General features: G+C 40.3%; 1 protein-coding gene across 2 annotated transcripts in view; it reads left to right on the top strand.

Annotated features, from left to right (window-relative positions):
* The window catches only part of YTHDF2 (YTH N6-methyladenosine RNA binding protein 2), a 32586-nt gene extending 19041 nt beyond the window's left edge, over window positions 1-13545 (top strand). For both annotated transcript variants that reach the window (XM_038531354.1, XM_038531353.1), the window contains exon 5: window positions 12691-13545. In XM_038531354.1, coding sequence (XP_038387282.1) covers window positions 12691-12714 — 24 coding nt within the window. In that variant the 3' untranslated portion in view covers window positions 12715-13545. The remainder of the gene's footprint in view (window positions 1-12690) is intronic.
* The last annotated feature ends 10319 nt before the right edge of the window (window positions 13546-23864 follow it).

The following is a 23864-nucleotide window of genomic DNA, read 5'->3' as shown; positions in this document are numbered from 1 at the left end:
AGAGCATAATTAATTGAAATTTAAACCTTTAACTACTCAGGTTATATACTCCCCTCATCACCAGCATCAAAATGGAGCTAATTGGATCTACTTTACCTAACCTTGTGAAAGTTGCTGCCTAATGACAGGCAGCAGGAATAAGGGGGAACACAAATGGCTCTAGATATAATGTACTCTGAAAAGGATATAAAATTGAATGGAAAGGTTTTAGTGTATCCCACTCTCATTTGTACACAAAGTTGCAAGTTTACTTTTGTTTAGTGGCAGAGCCAGAACTAGAACCCAGACAAGTTCTTGGGTAACTGATATTATTTATGGCAAATGTTACTTTACTTGGAATCCATAAGCCTGCAGACGGATGGGGAGGGGAACAGGGTGGACCTAGGTGAGTGTTTTAGAATATAAACAGAAAGATGGTAACAATGATATAAAATAAACTTTGAGTCATCTGAAAAGTATTTACAGAAATACTGGTAACTAGGTTCTATACTCAGACTTATTAAAGAAGAAAGTTAATTTAGGAAACTCCCCAGGTATTTTTATGGGATTAGAAATTGATGAGAAGTTTCTCAGTTTACATAAATTACCATCTCTGAGTATTTAAACTGCAGATTCTATTCTCTCACCTACTGAAGGAGCATCTTTGGAGACAGTCTTGGAATCTGCATTTTATCAGCTCTTTATCTATAGGAGACTCTTGTATTTTTCAAGTTTGAGAATTCTTGGATTATGTAGATCATTAGTGTTTTGTATGCCTTTTACCTCAAATTCTTCATGCTTATTTTTCCTGCAAATTTGGTTTCTAAAGTTTCTTTCTTTGTAATATAGTCCTACCCTACCCCCCACAAAAAAAGTCTCTATTACCTGTTCGTCTCAAGACTTCACCTTTAAAAGCAGTGTTAGAATTCACATATATCTGATAAACCTGGCTGTACTTTTTAGTACTGTGGTATTTTGAGCAGTTAGTCCCGTTTTTTAATCAGCTACTAATATTATGAGTCTCTAGTGTGTTGCCAATAATTTTTGTCTATTAAAAGCTGACAGTCTCTTTGGCTTAATATCCTACAATTGTAACTTGATGTTACTTGTTTTATTTTTTATTTTTATTTTTTTTAGTGAGGGGGAGAGAGAGAGAATCTTTTTTTTTTTTTTTTAAATATTTTATTTATTCATTCATGAGAGATAGAGAGAGAGGGGCAGAGACACAGGCAGAGGGAGAAGCAGGCCCCCTGCGGGGAGCCAGACGTGGGACTCTCCCAGGACCCCAGAATCATGACCTGAGCCGAAGGCAGATGCTCAACCACTAAGTCACCTAGGTGTCCGGAGAGAGAGAATCTTAAGCAGGCTCCATGCCCAGTGTCGAACCCAACATGGGGCCGGATCTCACAACCCTGAGATCATGACCTCAGCCAAAATCAAGAGTTGGACGCTTAATTGACCAAGCCACCCAGGCACCCCTGTAACTTGATGTTATAATATACTTTTTAGAGGCATTATGGCTGTTTCTAAGAGACATTAATGGTTTTCAGTTTTACATTATTTGAAGATTTATTTATCTTAGAGCACACGAATGGAAGAGGGAGAGGAAGAGAGCTCAAGCAGGCTCCTTGCTCAACAGAGCCCTACTCAGTGCTCGATCCCAGAACCTTGAGATCATGACTTGAGCTGAAACTGAGAGTCAGATGCTTAAGCACCTGCACCACCCAGGCACCCCTAAGTTTTGCATTATTTAGTGTTCCTTTTATTGTATCTCTCCTTTTGTGAGCAGGTTAATTTTGTTTAGAAAGTTGTTAATCTTAAACTATAATATTTAGTGCTCACTAGCCATTTTGAAGTTGCCCAAACTAAGATATTTAAACGCTGATCTTTAAAGGTAACCCGTTTTTTTGGATGGAGAGGATTCAATAAAATGTTAATTAAATGGGCCTTAATTTATTTAGGTATGTATAATGGTTGATATTATTTATAGAGAGCATTAATTTCAGATTCTGTGGTCTTGTTAACATATATTTATAGTAGCAGAAAGGCTAAAGGCTCTAGAAGACCTGATACCATATCTACCACTATGACTGATTCGAGCAAGTAAACTTCTCTGAGCTTTAGTATATTTTTAAAAATCAGAAAAATACCTTATTGTGCTGTTAGGATTAAATTTTATAGAAGTTCTTTGCATACAGGTCTTTTATGAATGATTGTTATCTATAATATTAGGCATACACAAATATACACTTGTTTATTTTGAATCATTCATTAAATTTTTCGGTAACCTTTGGCATGGTAATTAATAGTGTTGCTGAGTTTCCATTTTGAGGTCCAACCCTTGGAATACACTGAAGAGGGCATAAGAATAAAAGATCATTTAAGAGTCTGGCAAATTCCAGATGAGAGATAGTAGTAGCTTGGACTAGAGAGGTATTAATGATTCTACTGGAAAGTTTTGGAGGTAGAGCTGGAGAGTATCATCAGATAATTGGAAAGCATATTCTAATGATTTCTTCATTCTGAATTTATCTGTCAAAAGCAAAATAATGCTTATACTGGGAATGGGGGGGATTTGAGAAGCTGTTAAAACCTTATTTGTTGGGACGCCCGGCTGGCTCAGCTGTTGAGTGTCTGCCTTCAGCTCAGGCCATGAATCCCGGTTCTGGGGATCGAGTACCGCATTGGGCTCCCTGTGAGGAACCTGCTTCTCCCTCTGCCTGTGTCTCTGCCTCTCTCTCTCTCTCTCTCTCTCTCTCTCTCTCTCTCTCATGAATAAATAAAAACAAACCCAAAAACAAACCTTATTTGCTAAATTGTATTCTGAAGTGTTTTGAGAAATTGATTTTATTGTGTGAAGTCAGGTTTGGTTCAAATGCAGTTTTTATTGGAAAGCCAGGGAATGATTTAGTCAATAGTTAAGCCTGTCAGACCATTTCATTTGATTTAGAGCTAGTGTTTCCTCATTTTACTTTTAGTTAAGCTAAAAAATGTTAATGTATAAATTATCTTACCCTTTGTTAATATATAAATTATCTTACCCTTTGTTCTGTCGCTAGTCAGATTTCTTATTCAGGTACTGAAAATAGTGGCTTATTCAGGCTTTTTACTTCTAACCCGTTTGGCAAAATGTGTATAGGAGTTCAGCTTCTAATTAGTAATTTTGGAAAATAACTGGTAGTATGAAATGTTACTAGTTAATGCATTAGCTTCATTTTGTTGTTCCTACTTTAATTCCCAGAAATTCATTCTAACTAAATGTCCATTTCTGCACCTGGAAAAGCTTAAAAGGGGATGAGAAGGTAGAAGATTTTTTTTAAAGATTTGAGAGAGAGCTAGCATGAGTGGGGGGAGGGGCAGAGGGATAGAGACAAGCAGACTCCCTGCTGAGTGAAGGTCCTGTGACAGGGCTCAGTCTCAGGACCCTGAGATCATGATGTGAGCCTAAGTCAGACACTTAACCAGTCAAGCCACCCAGGTGCCCCCCGCAGAATAGATATGTTTTAAGATATATTTACTTTAGAAAGGAAGTGGGAAAGAGAGGGAGAGAGGGTCTTAAGCAGATTCTGTGCTTAGCAGGAAGTCCCACACAGGGCTCATTCCCATGACCCTGAGACCATGACTAGAGTCAAAATCAAGAGTCAGACATCCAGCCGACTGAGCCAACCAGGTGCCTAAGTACAACATAGTGATTTGACAGGACAAGTCTATATGTTATACTCTGCTCACCACAAATGTAGCTACCATCTGCTACCATACAAGGCTATGTCACCATATGATACCATTGACTATATTCCCTTTGCTTTTATGTTTTTTTAAAATTTTTATTTATTTATGATAGTCACACAGAGAGCGAGCGAGAGAGGCAGAGACATAGGCAGAGGGAGAAGCAGGCTCCATGCACCAGGAGCCCGACGTGGGATTCGATCCCGGGTCTCCAGGATCGTGCCCTGGGCCAAAGGCAGGCGCTAAACCACTGCGCCATCCAGGGATCCCTGCTTTTATGTTTTATCTTCTTACTCATTCCGTACCTGGAAGACTATCTCCCACCCTCCTTCACTGATTTCAACTCCCCTCTTCCCTCTCCTCCCCTTAGTTTGTTCTCTGTATTTATGGGTCTGTTACTGCTTTTTGTTTATTCATCTGGGTTTTTTTTTTTAATTTCACGTATAAATGAAATCATATGGTATTTGTCTCTGAAAGTGATTTTAGTATGATCATGTTTTTTTTTTTTTTTTTCATGCTTAGCCCATCTTAGCATTCTCTTTCAGCCAGGGACAGCGAAATTTCTGTTCTTTCTCTCAAGGCCCATGGGGACATAGGAAAAATTAGTTGAGGGCTATGTAAATAAATTTAATTTGGGGGTGAATATCTGTTTTTATGGTTAAGTTATAGCCGGCAAATAAATATATGCCTCACTTGTGTTTTATGGCTTCTTAAAAGTGGAGGGAGTGGTATGCTAGTAGAAACAAGAGGATGTTAAGCTAAATAGAGGAAAAATAAATCCGTATGTAGAGAGTTCTATATGTATTACAGGAAGAGGTTTCAGATGTCCACATTTTTTTTTTTTTAAAGATTTTATTTATTCATGAGAGACACAGAGGCAGAGACATAGGCAGAGAGAGAAGCAGGCTCCATGCAGGGAGCCTGATGTGGGACTGGATCCCAGGACTCCAGGATCACGCCCTAAGCCAAAGGCAGACACTCAACCACTGAGCCACTCAGGCGTCCCTAGATGTGCACATTTTAAGTAACATTGCCACCTTGTGGTTTTTAGGATATTTTCTAGAGATGAAGTTTTGTATTTTATAATCATAGATGTAAAGTGGGGAGGGGCTCAGGGTGGGATGCATGATTAGTATGGGTATTACCTCTAGTTATTTAAGTGGCAGAACAGATGCTGAGGGCTAGAAATTTTTTCCCTTTTTACGCTTTCTTACTGTCTTTAAATTATCTTTATTTCTTTTTTTTTTTTTTTTTTTAATTTTATTTATTCATGAGAGATGCAGAGAGAAAGAGACAGGCAGAGGGAGAAGCAGGCTCCATGTAGGGAGGCTGACGTGTGGGACTCGATCCCAGGTCTCCAGGATCACACCCTGGGCTGAAGGCTGTGCTAAATCGCTGAGCCACTGGGGTTGCCCTATCTTTATTTCTAAGATTGTTTCTTTAGTCTTGCTGTTTTTGTTGAGATTGTGAATTGATTGAAGATAGGATGAATGTGTCCTAATTAGAATTTTGAGGAAGGGGTGTGAATTCAGTAAGATCTTGGCTCTGTGATCTTCTATCTTCTATCAGTACAATATTCTTAAGCTCTAGAAATGCATGCATCTTCTCTAACTTCTAGTGTTGGGTTGTTTTCTGGTTAACTGGGACTTTATGATTAATTTTGTGTTTGTGCTTGAGGATCTTACGTTTACCTTTCTGCAGACAGTAAATCATGGCAAAAGCTTAACCTTGACTGACCATTTCAGCCTATTCTTACCACAGATCTCATTGTAACTGTCCAGACTGTGGCTCTAGAAGTACTAAGTTTAAAAAAAAAGGGGGGGGTTGGTAGATCAGTTCCACATGACAGTACCATGGGGAGAAACAACTTGACATACCACTTGCACTGCTATGATGAGTCAGCAGTGTCTTCATGTATAATAAAAGCTGGAGTGTCCAGTGGCTCAGTGGTTGAGCCTTTGGCTCAGGTTGTGATCCTGGGATCAAGTCCCGCATTGGGCTCCCTGCAGGGAGTCTGCTTCACTGTGTCTCTGCCTCTCTGTGTCTCATGAATAAATAAATCTTAAAAAAAAGCTGGCATGTCCAACGAAACATAGATGTATGTTTTGCTCATGGCAATTCTGATTGGGACTTGGACCCATTGGAAATCCAAATTTGCTTTTATATGCTCTTCTCTCCTCCCTTTATTATATATCCATCATCATTCTTCTGGTTCCCCCATCTCCTTGCTTTTTATTTATTAAATATTACTAGGGTAGGACTGGTTGATTAGGAATGTCAGCAGATACAGCCAACCTACAAGCAAAACCCTTTGGCCATAAGTTGTCAAAGCATTTAGTGAAATTGTTCTCAGTGGTAATAGGAGATAGTCACAAAAGTGAAAGAAAGCTGCTGTAAGAGAAGTCATCTATAGAAACCTAAAAGGTTGGGCAGCCCCGGTGGCGCAGCGGTTTAGCGCCGCCTGCAGCCCAGGGTGTGATCCTGGAGACCCTGGATCAAGTCCCACGTTGGGCTCTCAGCATGGAGCCTGCTTCTCCCTCTGCCTGTGTCTCTGCCTCTCTCTCTCTCTCTGTGTCTCTATGAATAAGTAAATAAAATCTTTAAAAAAAGAAAAAAAAAAAAAAAAGAAACCTAAAAGGTAAAAAAAAAAAAAGAAAAAAGATACCTAAAAAGTTTAGGGACGCCTGGGTGGCTCAGCATGTGATCCCTGGGCCCCAGGATGGAGTCCCACATTGAGTCTCTGCCTCTCTCTATTTCTCATGAATAAATACATAAAATCTTTAAAAAAAATTAAAAGGTTTTAATGTCCATAAGTGTCTAAAAATAATGGTCCTTGTCTTAGAACATTCTCTGTCCTCTTTTCTCATTCTAAAAGACTTGTAAAAAGCTGCTAAGTAGATGTTTTCTTTTTTTTTCTTTTTTTACACTTAATCAGAATTTTAAAAAATTTATTTAAGTAATGTACATCCAGTGTGGGGTTGGAACTTACAACCCAGAGATCAAGAGTTGCATACTCCGCCAACTCAGCTAGCCAGGGGCTCCTGTTTTCTTTTTTTACTAAAATACTGTGTTTAGGGACTTTTAGTGTAGGTCTGAGGAAATAAACTCATTTCATTATTTTATTTATTTATTTTTCTTAGGGCAGAGGGGTAGAGGGAGGGAGAGAATCTCCAGCAGACTCCCTGCTGAGCATGAGGCTCAACTCTGAGATCAAGACCTGAGCCAAAATCGAGTCAGATACTTAAACTGAGCCACCCAGGTGCTCCAGAAATAAACTTAATTCAAAGTTTTATGAATTGTTGTACATGACTTTTAGTGTAACCAGTATTTGCAGAAGAGTTAAATGAACATTCACTTTCTCCCCATTTATTTATTTTGAAATAATTTCAAACTTCAAGAAATTTCAAGAATAGTACATAAATGCCTATATACTTCTCACCCAGATTTGTCAGTGTACCGTTCTGGCTCATTTACTTTATTCTTTTTGATATGTGTGTGTAATTTTCTGACCATTTAAAAGTAAGTTTCAGATAGGTCCTTTCTCCTCAATATTTTGCTGTTAATTCCTGAAAATAAGAACATTGGCTTATAACCACAGTGTATTTACCAACATCAGGAAATTTAACTTTGACACACAACACTATTATCTATAGATCTTATTTATATTTTACAGTAAGTCTTAATGTCCTTGATAGCCATTTTTTAATAATCCAGGTTCTAGTCCAGGATCTTTTAGTTTTCATGTCTTTTTTTTTTTCTCTTAATCTGCAGTGATTACATATGAATACCATACCCCACCCACTCAGCTGTTTTATGACCTTGCCTTTCTGAAGAGTATATGGTGTTTGTTTTTGTAGAATGCCCCTCAGTTTGTCTAAGGTTTCCTCATCATGTACATTGTGATTATGTTTCTCTAGCAGGAATACCACATAAGTGACTGTGTCTTCAGTGCTTCACATTAGGAGGCTGTTTTATGTCATTATTGGGAATGTTATTTTGATCACTTAAAGTGTTCACCAAATTCTCCATTGTAAAGCTATTTTCCTTTCAATAAGTGGGAAAATAGTTTGAGACTGTAAAAATACCTTGTTCCTTACCAAATTTTCACCTTTTAGTTTTTGCATGCATTGTTTTCTTGCCTTAATTCAGATAACACTATATAATATTCTTTTTTTTTTAAATTATTTATTTGACAGCCAGAGAGCATAAACATGGGGAACAACAGAGGGAGAGGGAGACACAGGCTTCCCACTCAGCAGGCAGCCTAATGTGGGGCCCATCCCAGGACCCTGAGATCATGACCTGAGCCAAAAGGCAGATGCTTAACTGAGCTACCCAGACACCCCGTGATAATGGTTTACTTACTGCGGTTATGTAATGCTTAAGTTGTCACAGATTTGAGCAGTGGGAGGACCTTCAAGCAAGATCCTACTGATTCCTGTTTCCAACCTATAATTTTTTTTTTAAGATTTTTTACTTATTTATTTATTCATAGAGACAAAGAAGAGGCAGAGAGACACAGGCAGAGGGAGAAGCAGGCTCCATGCAGGGAGCCCGACGTGGGACTCAATCCCAGGTCTCCAGGATCACACCCCGGGCTGCAGGCGGCGCTAAACCTTTGTGCCACCGGGACTGTCCTATATTTTTTTTTAATGAAAATTAGATGTTACTTATTCATGAGAGAGGCAGAGACAATAGGCAGAGGAAGAAGCAGGCTCTCTCTGGAAAGCCTGATGCAGGACTCGATCCCAGGAGCCTGGGATCATGACCTGAGCCAGCTAGGTGCCCCTTAATTTTTATTTTTTAAAATAAATTTTAAGTAATCTTTACATCCACTGTGTGGCTCAAAACTCACAACTCCAAGATCAAGAGTTGCATGCTCTATGGACTGAGCCAGCCAGGCACCCTGATGAAAATATTTTAAAAATTCAATCTAGTATGTAAAATCTTGCTTGGGGGCACCTGGGGGTGGCTCAGTCAGTTAAGTCCATCTGAATTTTCATCTCAGCTTGGGTTCTGATCTTGGGGTTGTGAGTTCAGGCCTTTGTTGGTCTCCATGCTGGGCAGAGCCCACTTTAAAAAAAAAAAAAAAAAAAAAACAAGGGGATCCCTGGGTGCCTCAGCAGTTTGGCCCCTGCCTTTGGCCCAGGGCATGATCTTGGAGTCCTGGGATCGAGTCCCGCATTAGCCTCCTTGCATGCAGCCTGCTTCTCCCTCTGCCTCTGCCTCTCATGAATGAATAAATAAAATCTTTTAAAAACAAAACAAGGGACGCCTGGGTGACTCAGCGGTTGAGCATCTGCCTTTGGCTCAGAGCGTGATCCTGGGGTCCTGGAATCGAGTCCCACATCCGGCTCCCTGCATGGAGCCTGCTTCTTCCTCTGCCTGTGTCTCTGCCTCTTTCTATGTGTCTCTCATGAATAAATATATAAAATCTTTTAAAAGAACAGCCTTGTGAATATTTTCTATAATCTCTGAGAAGATGGAGGTTCTCCTTATTTATAATTTTATAAATTTATTTTTGTATACACATCAAAACTATTTGGAAATAGGACAGCAGTTAATTGAGCTTGCTGAATTGTGTATGATGTTTTCTTGATGTAGATCAGGAGATTAAGATTGTGAATGCCGGGCAGCCCCGGTGGTGCAGCGGTTTGGCGCCGCCTGCAGCCCAGGGCGTGATCCTGGAGACCCTGGATCGAGTCCCACGTCAGGCTCTCTGTATGCCTGAGTCTCCCTCTGCCTGTGTCTCTGCCTCTGTCTCTATGAATAAATAAATAAATCTTAAAAAAAGATTTAAGATTGTGAATGCTATTTATTTGTATGTAATTTGCATAATTTAAGATAAACCTGTGGGGTGCCTGGCTGGCTCAGCTGGAAGAGCATTTGACTGAATTTCGGGGTGGTGAGTTTGAGACCCACCATAGGTGTAGAAATTACTTAAAAATAAAATCTTAGGGATGCCTGGGTAGCTCAACGGTTGAGTGTCTGCCTTCGGCTCAGGACATGATCCTGGAGTCCTGGATCGAGTCCCACATCCGGCTCCCTGATGGGGAGCCTGCTTCTCCCTCTGCCTGTATTTCTCTCTGCCACTGTCTCTGTGTCTCCCATGAGAAAATAAAATCTTTTTTGTTGTTGTTGTTTTGAAAAAATAAAATCTTAAATAAAAATCTTAAACCTTCTGGCATATAGGTTTAAGTTAGGACACAGGTTGTATACTTGCCTTCTTGGTATCATTGTGTAGTGAAGATTCAAGAATAGCTTTATGTTTGGGGCAAAATTTGAACAGGTATTTGTGGAACTTAGCACATTATAAAGAGGAATTTGGTGTTTTAAAAGTCAGATGATGCAGTACAATTGCAAAATGCTGGTTAGTTTCTTTTTTTTTATTTATTTTTTAATAATAAATTTATTTTTTATTGGTGTTCAATTTACCAACATACAGAATAACACCCAGTGCTCATCCCATCAAGTGCCCCCCTCAGTGGGTTAGTTTCTTTTGAATTAAAAATGCTGTTATTGGGACGCCTGGGTGGCACAGTGGTTGAGTGTTTGCTTTCAGCCCAGGGCGTGGTCCTGGGATCCCGGGATCGAGTCCCACGTCGGGCTCCCTGCATGGAGCCTCCTTCTCCCTCTGCCTGTGTCTCTGCCTCTCTCCCACTCTCTGTGTCTTTCTTGAATAAATAAATAAAATTTTAGAAAAAGATAACTGCTCAGGGTGCCTGGATGGCTCTGTTGGTTGAGTGTCACAACTCTTCATTTTGGCTCAGGTTGTGATCGCAGGGTCATGGGATTGAGCTGTGGGATTGAGCCCTGTGTGAGGCTCTGTGCTTATCAGAGTATGCTGGTCCCTCTCTGTCTCTTCCCCCCGCCCCTTCCCCCACTCGTTGAGGGCCTTCACACTCTCAAATGAATAAAATCTTTTAAAAAGAAAAAAGATGACTTCTTTCTTTCTTTTTTTTTTTTTTTTAAGGGAAAGCATTTATTTTATTTTATTTTTTTATGATAGAGCGAGAGAGGCAGAGACATAGGCAGAGGGAGAAGCAGGCTCCATGCACCGGGAGCCCGACGTGGGATTCGATCCTGGGTCTCCAGGATCGCGCCCTGGGCCAAAGACAGGCACCAAACCGCTGCGCCACCCAAGGATCCCAACTTCTTTCTGAATACTGTTTTTATACCTATGGATTAATTTAGTAGTAAGGGTAGTTCATCACAAAGCTTCAGTTTGTTGACTTTCACATAAGTATTTGTAATAACTGGTGTTCAGAAAGAGCGTATATAGTATGTGACCTTACGTTTGAATCTTGGTTATTAGGTAATACTAGTCAAGTAGCTTTTTTGAGCTTTAGTTTTCCTATCTCAGAAGTAATACAGTCCCTGTAGCATAGTTATGAAGATCATTATTATATATGGTGTCTGGAACACGGAAACCCGTAAGTAGTAGTTGCTATTCCTTTTAGTAGGAGTCCTATTTTACTTCAGAATCATAGTTACCATGGGGTAAATGGTAGCAGATGACTCTACTCAAGCAGATTGATGAATCAAGTATAAGTTCAGGCCTGTGTGCTCCTAACTACTTAATGTTTTTGCTTTTAAAAGGAACGTGGGGGGATCCCTGGGTGGCTCAGCGGTTTAGCGCCTGCCTTTGGCCCAGGGTGTGATCCTGGAGTCCCGGGATCGAGTCCCACGTCAGGCTCCCGGCATGGAGTCTGCTTCTCCCTCCTCCTGTGTCTCTGCCTCTCTCTCTCTCTCTCTCTCTCTCTCTCTCTCTCTCTCTCAAATAAATAAATAAATAAATAAAAAATAAATAAATAAATAAATAAATAATAAATAAAAAAAAACGTGGATTTGAGGGGTGCCTGGGTAGCTCAGTTGGTTAAACAGCTGACTCTTGATTTTAGTCCGGGTCATGATCTCAGGGTCATGAGACAGAGCCCCGCATGGGGTCTGTGCTGGGCTTGGAGCCTGCTAAAGACGCTCTCCTTCTCCCTCTGCCCCTCCTTCTCTTAAAAAAAAAAAAAAAAAGAGAGAGAGAGAGAGAAAGAGAAAGAAAGAAAGAAAGAAAGAAAGAAAGAAAGAAAGAAAGAAAGAAAGAAAGAAAGAAAGAAGAAAGAAAGAAAGAAAGAAAGAAAGAAAGAAAGAAAGAAAGAAAGAAAGGAAAGAAAGAAAGAAAGAAAGAAAGAAAGAAAGGGAACATGGATTGAGTCATAGTTTAAAAGATTCCAGTACATGAGGTAGTGTGTGAAATGGAAGGCTGTTTAGGATAAGCTTCTAAAAGGCACACGAAGAATGATTTTTACTAAGAAATGAGCATTTAGATTTATTTCAGGGAAAACTTAAGTATTGAGGTCAGTTTTCAAAATCCATCTCTAAGTGGATTTTAAACTGTCCCTAGGGAAAAGGGTAATTTTCTTTTTGGCTATGGATAAAGAGCTTTCTGTATGTCAGCCCATTAATTCTCACACAACCCTGTGAGATATATATCCTCACTTTAAAAAAAAAAAAAAAAAGGAAATGAGGCCTGTGAATATGCCTAAGGCCTTAGGACTAGTATGGGATGACTCTAGTAGTGTTAGGTTTTTGTTTTGGTTTAGTATACTTGATGCTGCTTCCCTTCTTTAGGCTTTTGATGTATGTTTGAGTTACTTCCATTATTTGGGGGGACTGATAAGTATTAGCCTAAACCAACTGTAATTGGAAAACAGATCTGTTTAAGTCATGTAAGAAATTTTATTATTTTTTATTTTTTTATTTTTTTTTCATGTAAGAAATTTTAAAGTCAAAGGAAAATAATTTTGTATTAATTGGGATGATTGAGTGTTTATTACTACTTTGGTTTAAATATAGGAAGTAAATATTTGTGAGGAATATTCTACTTAGCACAAATAACGAAGTTTCTGTTGAGTTGTAAAATTTTAATTCTTATGCATGTTCAGATAAGTTTTAACTAACCATTTCAAATTTTTTTTTTTTTAACTTCTATAGGAACGTCAAGGTCGTGGCAAATAAAAGGCAGTTCTGCACAGACTGCAGCAACGGTTGCATCTGCATATCCTAAGGAAAAAAATGACCTTCAAGAGAATTAGGACTTTTTTCTTAATTTCATTGACTTCAGAGACGATTGCAGACTTGCAGTTTAAGTATTGGAATTTCACAAAAGACATAGGACTTAACTGGAAAATGAAAAAAAAAAGAAAAAGAAAAAACTAAACAAAAAATCCCTCTAGGTAGTTTAGGTGAAAAATGTCCCTTTTATTTTGGCTTTGGTTGTGATTTCAGAGCATAATGCTTTGTTTTTTTGTCTTTTTACTATGTTTTTCGGATTTTAAAGTCCGTAAGTGCATACAGTTTTCTCTAATTTTTAAACCCTTTCCTCTCCCCATTTTGACATTTGCACTTGGAGAACACTTGAGTTTCGAAGATTTTGGGCCTCCACCCCAGAAAGTGGGAATTTGGTTTTTCCCTTCCGAACTGGAAGAACATTTTTATGAAGAATTTTTGTCTTGGAGAATTTAACAGTGTTACCCAAGGTTGTGTCTTTAAGGGTGGTTCATTTTCTCTGACCCTTTGTTACTCAAAGTAAAGTACTAGGAGTCCTAAGAAATTTTCTGTTCTTGTACATTATACTGATTAAGTCAGGATTAATTTGATTTCAAAGCTAAGAACAGTGGTAAAAACTTGTTTACAGAAATGCATTTTGGAAGAGAAAAATATTGTAAAACGTGTAGTGAATGTTTCTTCAGTTTATTGTTCAGCCAATGAGGAGAGGGCATTGCCTTTCTTTTTACCATTAATCACTTCTCAATAAACGTGAGATCCTGTTGAGCATCACTTCTAGTACCATTTATTAGTATGATTTGTGTCTTCTGTGTTTTATTAAAGATTTGGAGTGTAAGGAGTTGTATGAGGTGAGATGGCAACTGTTTTTAGAAAGCTTGCTGAAATGAAATAGTTCAGGTTTGCTTTTGTATCCAGGGCCAGATAACCATGACCTCCATAAAGAAAAAGGTGGGTCAGAATTCATAAAGTCAAGCCATTGCTAAATCATTTCAGCAAATATTTTATTATGACTGCTTACTAGGTGCCAGGCACTGTGCTGACCCTTTAGAAACTGGCGAGATAGTGCATAATTTTATTTGCAAAGTAGGAAGAGCCCAATATCAACGATGTTAAGTGTTTAATTTGAAATACCACTTATCTAGAGAGTATTCCCTATGGGTGCAGGTCAAACAATAAATTCCAGTGGGGCTTGGGTTTTTGTTAACCATATAACCATAATGGTATTTGATTTACCTTTGCTTTTCAGGGTTTGGGGCTTCTCTGCCTTAATGATTTTTTGTCTTTGGGGTGCCTGGCTGGCTTAGTTGGTAGAGCATGGACTCTTTTTTTTTTTTTTTTTTTTATGTGGGGTTGGGGGAGGGGAGAGGGAGAGGGACTCTTAAGCAGGCTCCACACCCAGTAAGGAGCCCAAGGTGAGACTCAGTCAAAACCCTGAGATCATGACCTGAGCTACCCAGGTATCCCAAGTATGGGACTCTTGATCTCAAGGTGGTGTTTGAGCCCCATGTTGGGTATAGGGATTACTTTTAAAAAAATAAGGTGATGGGACACCTGGGTGGCTCAGTGGTTGAGTGTCTGCCTTAGGCTCTGGAACTCCAGGGTCGAGTCCCATATCAGACTCCTGCATGGAGCCTGCTTCTCCTGTCTGCCTTTCTCTGTGTCTCTCATGAATAAATAAATAAAATCTTTTTTAAAAATAAGGTGAATAAGTTTAAAAAGATTGTTATTCTTTTTTCCTTAAGATTCTATTATTTTATTTGAGAGAGAATGAGCAGGGCGAGGAGAAAGAGAGAGGAACAGACTCCCCACTGAGCAGGAAGCCCAAAGGTGGGGCTCGATCCCACGACCCTGGGATCATGATCTGAGCCACCCAGGTGCCCCAGGAGATATTTAGTTCTGAAGATGTCACAATTTTATAGAGTTAAATCTGTGAAAACTTTTTAAAGAAAGGGTTCTGAAAATGGATTTTAATGATATTTTGTCCTCAATTGACTTTATTTGGCTATTTGATATAGCCCAGGCTACTGAATCAAATAATTCTGATTTGTAGTTGAGTGGAGAACTTTTCTCTGCCTGAGGCACGGTACAATATACCTAGATATTCCTATTTCCCAAGCTCATTTTGAATTACATCCCCCCCCCCCCAATTGGGATTCCTTTGCACTTTAATCAGTTTGAAGATGCTCATCTACATTCACTGTTTTCAGTTTTAGTCAAACTTCTCTGACTTGTAGAGAACTCCCGTGAACTTAATTTGTCCAGTATTTCACCTTCAAAAGGGAAAATATCCTGAGCAAAGCAAATTCAAAAGCAATTTTTCCTAGATTTTTCTACCTTGTATTCAAGTTGGATAGAAGATTATTCAAGATGCTTGTTTTGCAATTTGGAATGTTAGTTTAAAGCCAGTGCTTGCCAGTTTTTCTTTTCACGTCACAGAAAATACTGGTATAGCTTTGGGAGCAAACAGAATTTAGAACCCCTAACAAGGCTGTTCACTTAGCTCTCCCTTGAGGGGGAGATTGAGGGTGTCAGGATGTTGAATTTCTGTGTTAAAAATACACGCACAGAGAGGTATTTTTGTAGTATTAAAAATTAGGCTATGTTCTCCCTAAGTTTTTGGTTCGAAAGTTGGTTTGGTGATCTCCCAGAGCAGCTAAAACTAGTTCTCTTGGGGATGCCTGGGTGGCTCAGTGGTTGAGCGCCTGCCTTTGGCCCATGACGTCATCCTGGAGTCTTGGGATTGGGTCCCGCATGGGCTTCCTGCATGGAGCCTGCTTCTCTCTCTGCCCATGTCTCTGCTTCTCTCTCTCTCTCTCTCTCTCTCCCTCTCCCTCTCTCTCTCTGGCTCTCATGAATGAATGAATAAAAAAACTAGTTCTCTTATTTGCCAGTGACTGCTTTGCCAGTGGAAACTGCTGACTTGATTATTTGTCCTCTGTACTTTTGTTTTGTTCTTTACTTTGTGAATGTAAGACTTTGGATAGCCATGTTTGTTTACTTTTCTCTTCTGTTGAGGGGAAACTGAACAACAATATTACCACATATCATCATTGTCAATTCAAAGCATTCTAAACCTTTAAGATTTGAACAAAATGTGTAAGTCACTCAATTTAATCTTAGTCGCATTTGATGGGCTATTTTCCCCTAACGTTTTTATTTTTACATGTTCTGTTTTTTAAAAATTTACTTTAGAATAATTTAATTTTGTGAAAATAGTATAGAGTTCTCTCATACACTGTTCACTTCCCTTTCCCCAAATGTCAACATTTATGTAACCATAGTACAGTTATCAAAAACACTAAATACTAATTCAGTACTACTAACTAATCTATGAATTGTGCCAATTGTTCAAGGAATATCCTTTTGTTTCTCTGTCTCTGCATCCAATCTAGGATCCCATATTGCATTTTGGTTTTTTTAGGCTTCTAGCCTATGAGTTCTTCAGTCTTCACTTTTTATGATTGACACTTTTGGAGAAGTATTGGCCAAATATTTTATAGAATGTTCCTTGAATTGGATTTGTCTCAAATTTTTCACTGTTAGATTGAGGTTATTTTTTGGCAAGACTACCACAAGAGTCCTGTACACTTCTCACTGCATTACATCATGATACATGGTGTCCATATGTCTTAACTGGTGGTGATGTTGACTTTGGTCACTTGGTGTTTAGGTAGTGTCTGCCAGATTTCTCCACTGTATAGTTACTGATTTTCCCTTTATAGTAGTAACTCGTGGAGGGGTATACTTAAAAACTTCAATCTTTGGTTCACTAATTTTGACATCTGGATTGTTATTGCCTACAACAAGTATTACTGTGGTGTTTGCCAAATGTTTATTTGTAGGTCTATTCTATATTTACACAAATTAGAATCCTGTAAGGAGGAACTGTGCCTTCTCCCGTTTTTAAAAAAATTGTACCAGTGTGGACTCAGGGATATATAATTCCATGGGTCAGTGCATCATTTATTTTCTTGCTCAGATTGTCCCAGACTTGGCAATTGGGAGCTGCTTCTTTAAGTTGGCTTTTGTGTCTTTTTGGCATGTCCTCAATGGTTTTTGGAGCCCTTCCTTACTTTCTGGTACAATATACTTAGATCCCAGTTAATCTTGTATTTTCTCTGCCCCAACCCCATTTCCCCAAGGAATAAAGATTCCTTTTATTGGAGAGTATTTAGAAACCATCCCTTGATTTTTTTTTAAAGCAATTCTTTAAATTGCACAAGATTATTAGAGTTTTTATTACTGATGTAGGTCGAGAATTAGCCCATCCAACACCTAACCACTTCATTTCTTTTACTCTTCACTTCTAGCCCTGTCATATGAATCTTGTGGAGTTGTGGAGAGGACTTCCACTTGGCATAATGCTTCACCTAGAGTGAGGCCCAGTGAATGTGGGTTGGTTTGTGCCCTTCCAGAATTTCTACTTTTAGTTTTATAAATAAGACCCAAAATGTTGGAAGACCTGGCTTTCACCCCATCTGAACTTTTAGGGATTGAGAGGTTTTTCAACCTGCAAGAAAACAAATGGTCATATGCTAAAGTTTTCAGTTTTTCATTAGAATTAATGTGATATTTGGGTATTGCCGATTATTTTTGACTTTTATTTGAAAAATGATTTCACAGACAGTCCCTGATTTATGATGTTTTGATCTAAGATTTTTCAACTTCATGCTGGTGTGCAAGTGATATGCATTCAGTAGAAACTGAACTTTGAATTTTGATCATTTTCCCAGGCTAGCTGTATGCCCAAAGATATTTTCTCATGACATAGCAAGACTACTGCAACTGCAATCATTTAGTGCTACACAACCATTTCGTTTTTCACTTTCAGTGAAAATTTTGTTTTTCTTATTTTTCAGTGAGTATTTTATTATAAAATAGGCTTGATGTTAGATAATATTGCCCAACTGTAGTTTAATGTAAATGTTCTGAGCACTTTTAAGGTAGGCAAGTCAAAACTATGATGTTTGGTAGATTATGTGTGATACATCTTTAAAGATTTTTTTTTTTTGTAATCTGTCTTAACCCAATGTAGGGTTTGAACTCACAACCCTGAAATCAAGAGTTGCATATTCTACAGCCTGAGCCAGCCAGATGTCCCCCCGTTATGTGTATTGAATGCATTTTCAACTTAAGGATATTTTTAACTTCATGGGTTTATCAGGACCCAACCCCATCAGGTTTTTAAAATTTTACTTATTCACGAGAGACGGGCAGAGACGTAGGCAGAGAGAGAAGCAGGCTCTGCATGGAGACCCTGATGTGGGACTTGATCCCAGGATCACTACCTGAGTCAAAAGCAGATGATCAACTTCTGAGCCACCCAGGCGTCCTAGGACCCAAACCCATCTTTTTTTTTTTAAGATTTTATTAATTTATTTGACACAGAGAGCATGTGCACAAGCAGGGGCAGTGGGAGAGGGAGAAGCAGGCTTCCTGACAAGCAGGGAGTCCGATGTGGGGCTCAATTCCAGAACCTGGTGATCGTGACCTGAGCCAAAGGCAGACACTCAACCAACTGAGGCACCCAGGCACCCCTGACAATTTTTTTTTTTTTTTTTTTTTTTTTTATATGATAGAGAGGCAGGCTCCATGCACTGGGAGCTCGACGTGGGATTCGATCCCGGGTCTCCAGGATCGTGCCCTGGGCCAAAGGCAGGCGCCAAACCGCTGTGCCACCCAGGGATCCCCCAAACCCATCTTAAGTTGAAGGATATGTGCATTTGAAATGCGGCTTGTGTCATGAATGAAGGACCCTTCTGATAAAGAGTAATCATGTATGTAGGATTCAGATCTGATAGTTTGCAATTGATTCCCTTTTGCCCCCGCCTCCCTGGAAGTCATGCCACAGATGACTGTGTGTCACTTCTCGCTAGTGGCTTCTGGGCAGCTGGTGAGGCTCCTTACTTTCGAGAAGTCTTTCTTTAGAATGGTAATATTTATTATAGGTAGGCTTGCATGTGGAAACCTGACATGATTGTGGGGTAAAACATCCACAGCAAGATTAAGTGGGTTGGAGAAGTTCTCACAAAGCCTTCATGGCTCTGCATCAAGGATTCTGAGAATGGCTATGCAATCTGGCCTGCCTGGGGAGCTTAGGGCAGGTCCTCCCACTCTGCCCCATCCGGCCGCTGGGTTAGGACACTGAATGGTGCGTGCTCAGCGCTGGCCCCCAGCTTCATGGCCTGCGGGAGGGACAACTTCTGTTATAACCTGAATCCATATTCCTGTGACCTTGCTGGCTCTAGCTCACTGCAACAACATGAGGGGCCGCTCTGCATACCCTCGTTTTTGTAGACGCTTCTTCCTGACCGAAGAGCTTCAGGAACTGGGTTTGAAATGGGTTCTGTTTCCCTGAGCTAAACCCCTTACCTTCAAAGGTGAGCAAGGTAGCCTGGGGGTTGAGGGAAAAGGGATTTCACTCAACAGTGCAAACGGTGCAGATGACTTTAGTGTCATGCATGGTTTTATTGTTTTCTTTTACCTTTTAAAATAATGCTCAGAAGCAGCCCCGGTGGCGCAGCTGTTTAGCGCCGCCTGCAGCCCAGGGCGTGATCCTGGAGACCCTGGAGTCCCACATCAGGCTCTCTGTATGATGCCTGCTTCTCCCTCTGCCTGTGTCTCTGCCTCTCTCTCTGTCTCTATGAATAAGTAAGTAAGTAAGTAAGTAAATAAATAAATATCTTTAAAAAAAATAAAATAATGCTCAAATGTGTGGCTGCCAACTGACGGTTGGAAACTATTACTTCAGACCCACCTCCTGGCCATAGGCTCTGTTCCCCTGTTTGAAAAAGAAAAAAGTTATTTAATTGCCCTCCACCCCCCAAAAAAGAATTGCCCTTTAAGGGGAAGCTCCTTGAAGACACTCAGTTTAGCTGCTTTGTCCAGTTTTTCATGTGAGTGTACTCCTCTGTTTTTTTCCATGTCTTCAGCCTATATTTTCTGAGCGCCTCTGGGGTGCTATTGTTGGGCAAGGGGGAAAGGGAAAGAACAAGATTCTTGTCCTCTCAGAATTCAGTTTAAGATTACATTATAATACTGTTTGGAGTTGTGAGAGATATAGGTTGCTTGGAGAAGAGAAGAGGGGAGACTGCCCTTTCTTTTCTTTTTAAAGATTTATTTATTTATGATAGAGAGAGAGAGAGAGGCAGAGACACAGGAGGAGGGAGAAACAGGCTCCATGCTGGGAGCCCGATGCGGGACTCCAGGATCGCGCGCTGGGCCAAAGGCAGGCGCCAAACCGCTGAGCCACCCAGGGATCCCCAAGACTGCCCTTTCTGTACTGGATTTTCCTTCCTTTTTCTTAGTGGAAACCACATGAGCCCCTGCCTTTTCATCTTGTTTCACAGCAGCAGCTCTCACTCAGTGGGCACTCTGCTCCAGTATCAGTGAGCTGTGTGATGTCAAGCAAATCAGTGAATTGCTCAGCGCACATTTTCTCGTTGAAAAGAGGAAATGTCTTCTGAAGCTAATAGATGTATGATTTTTGCAGGGATTTAAATTCATTTTAACTAGTAGAGCTTTTCTGATGAAAGAAGTGAAATAACCAGTTCAGTTACATATATAAAATAAAAAGATGTAGATCTTGATATAGCAGTTTGCTATTTACCCTTCTAAACTTTAAAAAAATTTTGCTTTATGACATAAAAATGTGTGTCTGTGTGTGGCATATATATGGCATGTATGTATTCCTAAATATATATATTCCTAAATATATATATGTATACATATATATATATATACACACACACATATATGGCATGTATGTATTCCTAAATATATATATATTCCCCATAATTTTAAGTTGTTTTATAAAAATAGAATAATACCAAACCATCTGCAGGATTCTCCTTTGCTCTCCCTCCCCCAGTCACAATTCCATGAATTTTTTATTTTGGTCTGCTAAAGGACACAGGTCTTCTATGACAATCTAATAAAGATGGCCTTCTAGCATCCTGGGGTGACTAGCACTCCAAGGGCCTACGTCTCTGTCACCAAAAGCAACTTGGCAGAAGCCTGTCCTCCTAAACTTGCTCCTCTGAAGCATTGGAATTCAAACTTTTCCAGATTTCTTCTTCCCCAAAGCCTTTCAACTTGAAGAGTTAGGCATTCCATTTTTAAATGAATGACATTCCAAATCAAAGGAAGAATAGGACATACTCTGGTCAGGTGGGTGAAGAGTAAACTGGCCAGGGTTGGATAGGGAGGGTAGTATGGGGAGGACTATTCTATGTCAGGCAGAGTGCTAGGCACTTGGGGCAACAGCAGAAAACGAAAAGCTCCTGCCTTCAACGGGACTTTAAATTCTGCTGGAGAGAGAAATTTGTCAGGTGATGAATGCTTCAGAGAAAATAACACAAACATCTGATGCTGGAAGAGACATGTCAGCAGAAGTCCAATGAAGTGAGAGGGAAAAACAAGTTGGGTAAGACTTTGAGAAGAAAGTACCCACTTTTGACAAAAGTATATCCACTTTGCATTTTACCTCACCATGCCTCACATCTTTCCTTTCCCAGTTTACATTCCATGGTTGACCATAATCCCCCTCCCACCTTGTATTCACCATCAACTTCCTTGCCCCTTTCTTTCACTTCATTGACTTTAACTGACAAACCATAATCTGGGTTACATACAACGTTGCACCTGTGCCATTCAGAGTGGTTGGAGAGAAATGTGTAACTAGAGTCCTATTTTAAATTCATGATCTTCAGTCTTAGGAGGGGAATCACCAACATTTCCCCTTCTATTCATTTGCCTACTCAGAAGATGAACCATTTCATGCCTTCGCCCTTTCTTCAAATCTCCAGCACCTCAGATGCCACTTTTTTTTTTTAGATGCCACATTTACATCAGTTAAGATTTCCTACTTAACTGAGGAAGCCGAAGCAATCAGAATGAAACATCACAGCCTCCCTCCACTTCATGTACTCATACATCATCATACATCAGTGTTTCTTGAAGCCTGATCTCAGGCCAGCAGCATCAGGACCTATGGAAGCTTGTCAGAAAGGCAAATTATTGGGTCCCACCTCAGACCTACTGAATTACAAATTCGGGAGATGGGGCCCAGTAAGCTGTGCTTTAATATGTGCTCCAGGTGATTCTGATGAACCTTCTAGTCTGAGAACCAATGCTCTTGGACTATGCATGTTTCTACCCAGAAAATCCCTCCAGCTATGCACCAGACCTTTGTCTCTCACCAACTCAAGAACATGGGTCCATCAAATCACTCCCTTTTCACATCCCAATTTGAATTCTATTGAATCATTCCTGTCAGCATACAAACATGCTGTTGTTTCTCCTGTTTCTTCTGTCGGTTACCATCCATTTCTCTATTCTTTACAGCAAAACCCCCAAGGGGAAGCTGTTACTCCCTGGCTTCACTTCTCCTTCCATTCTCTCTAATCCACTCCAATCAGGCTTTCATCCTCTTCATCCCAGTAGACTAGTCTTGTCAAGGTCATGACCTATAAATAGCATGTGATGTTGTTTCCTCCTTGATACACTTCCTTCACTTGCAGTTTAGCACAGCATACCTCCTCTGATTTTCCTCCTGTTTCAATGGGTGTTCCTACATAGTCTTCTTGGCTGGTTCCTCCTCTGCTTTTTTGTCCTCTCCACACCAAAGTAACCCAGGACTCCGTCCTTGAGCCTCTATACTCACTAGATTTCATGCAGTCCTGTCTCTGAACACCATCCATGTGCCAACAACTCCCAACTAGAACCAGTTCAAATGTATCTCCTTGAACTCTGGTGTATTAGACTGCCAGCTCAGCCTCTCCACGGGATGCCTCACCAGCAGTTCAAACTCAACACTTTCAAACCCAAACCCCTTCCTTCCTCATCTGCCCCATCACATTTAATAACAAATTCATCTCTTTTGTTTCTCAGGCCAAATCCTGGGAGTAATGTTTGACTCCCTTTCTCACATTCTGTATCATATTTGTCAGCACATCTTATTGGTTGACCACTTCTTGCCACATCTATGGGCCAAGTCACTATCCTCTCACCTTAATTGCCACAATCTTGTCGCAGGTCTCGCTTCCACTTCTGCTTCCTATAGTCTGTCCTCCACATGGCAGCACAGAGCTCCTGTGAACATGCACATCAGATCATGCCATTTCTCAGCTTACACCCTCTCCTGGCTCCCATGTCATTCAGAGTAAAGGCCAAAGCCTTCTGAGGCTCACGAAGCCTATGCCATCTGACCTCCATTCCCACATTCATCTCACAGTTCTCTGGGCTTACATCTGCTCTGTTCTCATTTGTTCTACTTACCTTGGCTTCCCTGAGACCCTTCAAACATGCCAGGCTCCTGTCAGAGGAGCTTCACCCAACTGTGTCTTCCACCTGGAATACCTTTCTTCATATATTTGCTAGACCCATTCCTTCACCTCCTTTGGGTTTTTCAGCAGGGTTATCTTATCAGTGAGGTCTCTCCTGACTACCCTGTTTATATTCGGTATCCCCATCTCCTACACTGCCTGTCTCAGAAAGAAAGAAAGAAAGAAAGAAAGAAAGAAAGAAAGAAAGAAAGAAAGAAAGAAAGAAATCAAGCAAGCAAGCAAGCAAGCAAGCTAATAAAAAGTTGTCAAAGCAGTTTTAAAAATTGAATGTATCAGTAGTTGCTGGTTAACAGAATTTTAAAAATGTAATTTCTATGCTTAAATTCCAGCTCCTGTTTTCCTAGAGCGCTGACCAGGGAGCCAGAAATCTTGAAATCTAGGCCTGGACTTGTCACTCTGAGACAGGAGCTCTGTGACCTGTGGCAAGGCAGGCAGTAGGCTAAGTCTGTTTGGGAAGGGAAGACACTGGCCCCAGTGACTTAGAAGGCTCCCCCCACCCATCTCCAATCCCAAGAACTCTCCTGCCAGCACTGTCAGCATTTCCCATCCTCTGCAGCCACCTCCCTGTCTCCATGCTGTTGCTTTGCTCTTCCCCGGATGGTGCCTCAGCCTCCTTACTGATCTTCCCTGTTCACTCTTGCCCTCTAATCCACCTTTCACGTAGCTGCCTAAGTGAAATGTTCTTCCAAATATAAATTCCCATTTCTCTCTTGAGCCCTCCATTGGCTTCCTGTTGCACTTGGAATCCCACCC

This window comes from Canis lupus, chromosome 2, assembly GCF_011100685.1.
Source record: "Canis lupus familiaris isolate Mischka breed German Shepherd chromosome 2, alternate assembly UU_Cfam_GSD_1.0, whole genome shotgun sequence".
Taxonomy (NCBI): domain Eukaryota; kingdom Metazoa; phylum Chordata; class Mammalia; order Carnivora; family Canidae; genus Canis; species Canis lupus.
This window is presented reverse-complemented; position numbering and strand designations above follow the sequence as displayed.